This window comes from Trachemys scripta, chromosome 16 (assembly GCF_013100865.1).
Source record: "Trachemys scripta elegans isolate TJP31775 chromosome 16, CAS_Tse_1.0, whole genome shotgun sequence".
Lineage (NCBI taxonomy): Eukaryota > Metazoa > Chordata > Testudines > Emydidae > Trachemys > Trachemys scripta.
In genome coordinates this window covers 11,214,411-11,222,779 of record NC_048313.1, presented here as the reverse complement: position 1 = coordinate 11,222,779, position 8,369 = coordinate 11,214,411, and the positions used below count along the sequence as shown (strand labels likewise).

At 56.9% G+C, this 8,369-nt stretch overlaps 1 protein-coding gene across 2 annotated transcripts in view; it reads right to left on the bottom strand.

Annotated features, from left to right (window-relative positions):
* The window catches only part of LIPE (lipase E, hormone sensitive type), a 15,484-nt gene extending 8,654 nt beyond the window's left edge, over positions 1–6,830 (bottom strand). Inside the window, exon 1 of one of the 2 annotated variants that reach the window (XM_034791727.1) lies at positions 6,756–6,830. Coding sequence is in view for 1 of the 2 variants with exons in the window: in XM_034791725.1 (XP_034647616.1) it covers positions 1,390–1,466 (77 nt within the window). In the remaining variant the exon portion in view is untranslated. Of the gene's footprint in view, positions 1–1,389; positions 2,471–6,755 lie in introns of those variants that run through there. The other variant, XM_034791725.1, reaches the window with a different exon arrangement.
* Positions 6,831–8,369: the final 1,539 nt, after the last annotated feature.

Genomic DNA, 8,369 nt, shown 5'->3' with positions numbered 1-8,369 from the left:
CCCCCCCCCCCCGCCCCAGAGCTGAGATACCCACAGGCCTGGGCCAGAAGCTCACATCCCCATGGCTGGCTGGCCTCCCATCCCCCCATTCGCTGCCCCCCCCAGGGGACAACTGCCCCCCGCAGCTCCCCAGGCACTGCCCCCCCCAAGGGAAGGCTCCCCCCCCCCGGTGTGCTGTTGACGGCTGCTGTGCCCCCCAAGGCTGTCAGCAGGGGGGCGGGGGGGCACCGTGAGCGGGTGCTGGCCTTGTGACTCCCAGGGACAGAGGCCCGCGCAGGGAGCTGGGAGCCGTCGGTGCCAGGGCGGGATGGTGCACACAGTGCTCATTGTACCACCTGCCCGCTCGAGGGGCAGCCCCCACCCCACAGCTCCGTGGGGGAGGGGACCTTGGGTGAGTCCTGCCCAGGGCCGGGAGTCCCGGTCCTGCCCCCCCCAGGATCCCAGACTTGGGGGGCAGAAAAACGTCACACGGACAGGTGCGTCTATGCCCAGCGTGCCTGTCTGCGGCGCCACAGAGCATAGATCATGGGGCAACAAAGGGACCTGGCGCCCCAAGGGAGGCAGGAAGGGGTCACCCCCCCAGTGCACCGACCAGGGAGAGCTAGAAACCCCTCCCCTCACCATAATAAAGAAAGGCCCATGCTCCACACCTCCCCCCTAGCTTACCCACTGTGGCGTGCCCCACTCCCCCCATGGCAGCACCCGGCGTGCCACGCCCCATGCCCCCTTTGCCCCCCCACATTCCCCAGCATGATACGCTCCCTTCCCCAGCACCACAACACTTTGAGGTCAGAGACACCCAGCAGAGCCAGCTATATCCACCCATGCAGCACCAGAACACCTCCAGGGTCAGAGACACCTGGCTGTACCCACCCACACAACACCACAACACCTCGAGGGTCACGAGACACCCGGCTGTACCCACCCACACAGCACCACAACACCTCGAGGGTCACGAGACACCCGGCTGTACCCACCCACACAGCACCACAACACCTCGAGGGTCACGAGACACCTGTCAGACGTGGCTGTACACCCCACGCAGCCCCAGAAGGAAGAATTTTAGGCCCGGTAAAAGAAACCCAACAGAGGCGTCGATGAAGATTTAAGAAGCTCCGAACACTCTGCCACGGGCCCCTTCAGACCGAGGCCGTCGTGTTGCCGGAGCAGCTGGAATTGGAGGGACACGGCAGATAGCTCAGTCCAGGCCGAATGAGTGGACAGAAGCGCCATCGGGCAGGAATATATCGGCGCACCGGGCTTGTCTTTTCACGAAAGAGAACGCTCAGGCCACAGAGCTAAGTAACCGGCAGCCAAGGCACCATCGCTTAGACAAGCCGCTCCAGTAACCATGCGCCCGGTGCCTGCACACACAACTCTCCTACCCACCTTCTTGCGGGGGTGCAGGGAGTAATCCGGCACCGGGACAGGCGCCGCGTGCCGCTCCCGTCACTGTGCGATCTCATTCACTTCTCTCTGGCCGGCGTCGGAGCAAGCGAACAAGTCGAACGACTCGACGTCAGCATGACGAGCTGCCAGAGGACAGAGCCCTGCAAGAGTGGGATGGGACTAGCCAATGGCTCCCGCTGCCAGCTGAGCGCGCTGACGGACCGGGTGGGCCTGGCTGGCCAGAGGAGCCCAGCGAAGAGAGGCCTGTGGAAGTCACTCGCTGACTGAAGAGAAGCCACCGGCAGTAAAAGTGAGTCTTACACAAACGCTGTTGCCCAACGTATCTTACACCAGCGGGGATGGCACAAGACGACTTGTGCAGAGAGACAATGTTGCAAGAAGCCGCGAAGACGACACCTCGTTTCCTGCTGGCTGATGACGAAGGACCTGGGTCGCTTGGACTGGCCCATGCCAGCGTAGACACAGTGTGGAATGCCCCATGCCGCGCGGCAGGCAATGGAGAGAACACCCCAATCTACCCCCCAGAAGCTGCAGAAGAGAGTTTGGAAACATGGGGATACTGCGTACAGAGAAACTGACCCGTCACCTCTTGTGGCCTCCGGGGAGATGTCAATAAACGCTCTCCTGCTGCCTTTACCATTGTGTCTTGGAATTCAGCCGGCACCCGGAACCGTATCCAGGAAAGTTCTGCCGGGGGAGAAACACCCACGTTGCTGCTCTTCAAGAAACACACCATAGCTCTGGTTGGTCTGGCTGCTTGAGAGACAATTGTCCGGGACGAGCTGGGGGAGGCCTGAGGTTTGTTATCCGGGAGACGCTCCGTACAAGAGATGCGGGAGTCCAGGAGGTGAACGTGTCACCCTGACGACAGCCCAACTGGTAAAACGAATCATTGGGGAACTGCAGCCAGACAATCACCTGGGGAGGTGTCAACGCCGGACGCGCAGTTTGCGGGAACAGAACTGATGCAGCTGGAGCTGTGCTGGAGATGTGATGAAGTGGGGTTTTCCCCCTTGTTCTGTTGTATGTGAGTCTTACTGTCCTATACTATGAGCCTCAGTTTCCCTGTGTACTGCCCCAATGCCTAGGCGGTGGGAATTGGGTGTGTGTCTTTCGCTGATGCCCTCAGGGCAGGGGAGGCGGCTCAGAGGTCTGCACCTGAGACCCAGGATGGGGATGTCACCAGCTCGGTTTCTGACAGCCGGCATGCAAGCCGTTACTGTGGAATGCTGTGTGAGAGAGAGAGGCGGGGGGGGGAGGGGGGAGGGTCTGCTGCTGTCTGAACTTACAAGACAGTATGCTGACACGCTCTCAGCCCCCCAAAACCCACTCTCTCTCCCTCCGTCACACTTCACCCCACCCCCCCGTATGTAAAGCACGTTGCAGTCACTTGCATGCTGGGATAGCTGCCCATAATGCACCGCTCCTAATGCCACTGCAAGTGCCGCAAATGTGGCCAGGCCAGTGCGCTGTCAGCGGTCAGTGTGGACAGACTGCAGCACGTTCCCTACTGCGCTCTCCGAAGGCGGGTTTAACTCTCAGCGCTCTACAGCTGCAAGTGTAGCCATGCCCTTAAGAACACCGACATCCAGACAAATGGAGGTACAGAGGCAAAAGGTGACACAGTCTGTGAATATTGTACCAAGACTAGCAGGCTCCCAAAGATGAGGATGGAGCCACTGCAAATCATGCAAGATGGACTACCCAGAAGGAAAGGCAAAGAGAATTTAAAAATGTGCACACACATTTCACCGAGTACCCGGCTTTAGTGAGATCTCTCATACACGAGCTAGAAGATGCAATAGAGAAGCTCAAACCAAGAATCCCGTGGGCTGGACCTCCCCTACGGTTCGATGGTGAAGCACTTTGCTCAAGAAATTCCCAGCTACAGTACAGGAACAAATCTACGTGGACACACCCCCAGAACCCCGACCAGGGGTATTCTATCTGCTACCCAAGATCCATAAACCCGGAAACCCTGGACGTCCCATCATCTCAGGCATGCCTGCCTCTGGAGATTTCCATTACTTGCATCTGAAGAAGTGAGGTTCTTACCCACGAAAGCTTATGCTCCCAGTACTTCTGTTAGTCTTAAAGGTGCCACAGGACCCTCTGTTGCTTTTTACAGATTCAGACTAACACGGCTCCCCCTCTGATACATCTCAGGCATTGGCACTCTGACAGCAGGATTATCTGGCTGTTTGGACTCTCTCCTCAGACCCTACGCTACCAGCACTCCCAGCTATCTTCAAGACACCACCAACTTCCTGAGGAAACTACAATGCATTGGTGATCTTCCTGAAAACGCCATCCTGGCCACCATGGATGTAGAAGCTCTTTATACCAATATTCCACATGAGGATGGACTACAAGCTGTCAGGAACAGTATCCCTGATGAGGCCACAGCACGCCTGGTGGCTGAGCTTTGTGACTTTGTCCTCACCCACAACCACTTCAGATTTGGGGACAACTTATACCTTCAAGTCAGTGGCACTGCTATGGGTACCCGCATGGCCCCACAGTATGGCAACATTTTTATGGCTGACTTAGAACAACGCTTCCTCAGCTCTCGTCCCCTAGTGCCCCATCTCTACTTGCGCTACATTGATGACATCTTCATCATATGGACCCACGGAAAGGAGGCCCTTGAAGAATTCCACCTTGACTTCAACAATTTCCACCCCACCATCAACCTCAGCCTGGACCAGTCCACACAAGAGATCCACTTCCTGGACACTACAGTACAAATAAGTGATGGTCACATAAACACCATCCTATACCGGAAACCTACTGACCGCTATACGTACCTACATGCCTCCAGCTTTCATCCAGGACACACCACACGATCAATTGTCTACAGCCAAGCTCTAAGATACAACCCAATTTGCTCCAACTCCTCAGACAAACACCTACAAGATCTTTATCAAGCATTCGTAAAACTACAATACCCACCTGGGGAAGTGAGGAAACAGATTGACAGAGCAAGACGGGTACCCAGAAATCACCTACTACAGGACAGGCCCAACAAGGACAATAACAGAACACCACTGGTCATCACATACAACTCCCAGCTAAAACCTCTCCAGCGCATTATCCACGATCTACAACCTATCCTGGAAAATGATCCCTCACTCTCACAGACCTTGGGAGGCAGGCCAGTCCTTGCCTACAGACAACCCCCCAACCTGAAGCAAATACTCACCAGCAACTACACACCACACCACAGAAACACCAACCCAGGAACCTATCCCTGTAGCAAACCTCGTTGCCTACTCTGTCCCCATATCTACTCTGGCGACACCATCAGAGGACCCAACCATATCAGGGAGATAATCCTGCTGTAAGAGTGCCAATGCCTGATGGTTTATGTGACCATCAAGGACTCATTCACTTGCACATCCACTAATGTTATATGTGCCAGCAATGCCCCTCTGCCATGTACATTGGCCAAACCGGACAGTCCCTCCGCAAAAGAATAAATGGACACAAATCGGACATCAGGAATGGTAACATACATAAGCCAGTAAGTGAACACTTCAATCTCCCTGGTCATTCTATTACAGATTTAAAAGTCACTATCATTGAACAAAAAAACTTCAGAAACAGACTTCAAAGAGACACAGCAGAACTAAAATTCATTTGCAAATTCAACACCATTAATCTGGGCTTGAATAGGGACTGGGAGTGGCTGGCTCACTACAGAAGCAGCTTTTCCTCTCCTGGAATTGACACCTCCTCATCTATTATTGGGAGTGGACTACATCCACCCTGATTGAATTGGCCCTGTCAACACTGGTTCTCCACTTGCGAAGTAACTCCCTGCTCTCCATGTGTCAGTATATAATGCCTGCATATGTAAATTTCAGTTTATGCATCCGAAGATGTGATGTTTTTACCGACGAAAGCTTATGCCCAAATAAATCTGTTAGTCTTTAAGTTGCCACCAGACTCCTTGTTGTTTTTGTAGATACAGACTAACACGGCTACCCCCTGATACTTGACACTTTGGGAAGAAGACTAAAGCCGGGTTGTTGGAGTTCATCGACAAATCATGGAGAAAAGGGACGGTCCCTGATCAGTGGAACTCAGCAGTTACTGTTCTTAAGTCTGGCCTGGATCCGTCTTCTCCAAGCTGCTACCAGCCTGTATCCTCAGCCAGTCACCTCGACAGATAACGGGGCACACAGTCCAATCACGGCTTCTGCGGAGGCATCCAACAGGAGGGAAGATGAAACTCATCCCAAAGGCAGACGGGCCTCGCACTCAGTTCCAGGCTCCCTGGGAGCCTTCTGCCAGCCTCTCATTGACGGATTCCCATCCCAGCCACCCCAATGACCAAGAGGAGTCTGTTTGGATCTCAACGCGGTGTGTGATAGCGTCTCAGTGAAACTCAGCGAGAGGGGAATCCGTGGCACAACGTACCTCGGGATAGGAGATTTCCTGCAGTACAGGACAATAACAGGAAGACTAAAAGGTATTATTTCGAAGGCAAGGCCTCAGCGCAGGAGTTCCTTCGGGCTCAGCGTTAAATCCTCTTTTCGTGCTGGACTCCTCTGGCCTGTCCGGCCGCGTGACATCACCTGTGTGCCTCTGTGCAGGCGAGATCACGCTGTGTGTCAGGGTTGGACATAGAGGTAGTGGAGAAGGAACTGAATGAGGACTTGGAACTGTAACCAGATGAGCAAACAAACAAACTTCAGCTGAATCCAGCAAAACCGTAAGAGGTTCAACGACTGCAACGGACACTGGATGGAGAACGTGTTAGCGCTGAGGGCGAGCCAGGATACCGTGCAATGACCTTGGACACGGAGCGAAGGTTTGGGCCACACGTCAGAAGACGGCAGCCGAAGCCAAGAAGAGACTAGACCGGGGTAGGCAGCCTATGGCCCGCGTGCGGAAGGCGGCACACGAGCTGATTTTCAGCGGCACTCGCACTGCCCGGGTCCTGGCCACCGGTCCGGGGGGCTCTGCGTTTTAATTGAATGTTAAATGAAGCGTCTTCAGCACGTTAAACCCTTTACAGACACTAGTTCAGTTCTGTATTCTGGACTCCTAGCGAGAGACCGTCTACAAACGTTACCAGGTGTGACTGGCCCCGGCACCTTGCACCCGAGTGGCTGAATGGAGACTCGCCCAGCGCTTGTGAACGGCCGCCGGCCCCTGGACTAGGCCGGCTGCGCTGCGTTGCCGACACCAGCGGGGCCCCGCGCCCGGACTCGGGGAAGGGCCGCTGGGGGGGGGGGGGGGGGGGAGCCCCCCCCGGGGCCCCGCGCGGCGCCCGGCCCCCGGGGCCCATCCCCCCCCCCCCCGTGCCTCAGTTTACCCGCCGCTGGCCCCGCGCCCACCTGTGGCTCCGGCTCCGACCGGCTCCCGCTTCCGCCTGCCACCGGCCCGGGCCGGGCACGTGACGCGCGCCGGCCAATCCGCGGCCACGCCGGTGGCGCCACGTCTGTTGCCGGGGTAACCGCCTCGAACCCTCCGCCCCCCTCCCCCCCGCGCGCGCGCGGCGCCGCCCCCCTCGCGCGGTGACCTCTGACCCCGCCGGAGCCGTGACCCCGACCCCGACCAGGGCCGCGACCTTTGACCTTTAACCCCATTGATAAAACCGCCACGTGGCAGTGTCACCTCCTCTGGCCCCACCCCTGAGGCCGCCCCCCCCCCCCCCCCCTGGGCTGGGGGTGGGGGGCTCCCCCCCCCCCCCCTCCCCCCAGCCCCCCCCCCCCCAGTCGGGACACCCCAGGCCTCTCCCACCCCGTGCCCTCGGGTGACCCCAGCCGCCATCACTAGGCTCCAGGGTTAACGCCCCCCCCCCGTGCTGCTGCCCCAGGAGCGGGGGAGGGGTCGGTGCAGGGCCCCGGTCGGGAGGGGTCAGGGGGCGATTTTGACCCCGGCTGTGGGGTCAGAGGTTGGGGTGAAGGAGCCGCACACGGACACCAGACGGACGTGTCCCCCCGAGCTGGGTTTTTATTGACGGGGCGAAAGGCGACGCCCCCCCACTGGCTCCGCTCAGGGCCCCGGGGACGGGCCGCTAGAGGGGCAGCAGCAGCCCCTTGGCCAGGCCCGTCTGCCGGCATCGGCTCGGGGTCTCGCGGCACCGCTGCCGTCTGCGCCTGTGGTGCTGGCTCCGTCTGCCCCGGCCCTGGGGGTGACGCCCTGCGGGAGAGACGGGGGCGGGGGTTAGCAGGGGTGTCTCCTGCCCTTCCCCCAGCTAGACCCCAGACCCCCTCTCAATGCCAGACCCCAATCCCTGCACCCATCCCAATCTCAAANTTGGTTCAGGCTTGTAGCAGCGATAGAACAAACTGCAGGTTCAAATCAAGTCTCTGGAACATCCCCAGCTGGGATGGGTCCTTCAGTCCTTTGTTCAGAGTTTCCGTCTGTAGCAAAGTCCCTCCAGAGGTCAGAAGCAGGATTGAAGACAAGATGGAGATGAGGCATCAGCCTTTTATAGTCTCTTCCAGGTGTCAGGACACCTCTTTGTTCTTACTGTGGAAAATTACAGCAGCAAAATGGAGTTTGGAGTCACATGGGCCAGTCACATGTCCACGCATGACTCAGTTCTTTACAGGCAGCAGTCATTGCTCACACCCCCAGGGAGACTTCGTATGTGGATTGGAGTCTTCCAAAGTCCATTGTCAGTTACGTGTTTCTTGATGGGGCACTTAATTTACAAATCCCTTTCTCGAGAAGCTGACCAAATGCTTCACTAATGCTATTTAGAATTAAACACATTGAGATACAAGGACAGAGCCAATATTCAGAACTTCAACTACACAAGTGATACACACCTACAGACAGCATCATCATACCCAGCAGATCATAACCTTTTCATAGACACCTCACATGACAACCTTTGTACAGGATTTGCTGCAAATATAGAACAGTGGTTGCAACAATGATCCATATGGTCACAGGTTATGTCAGTAACGTCACAGGGCCAGGCCGGAGCTCCAGGGGCA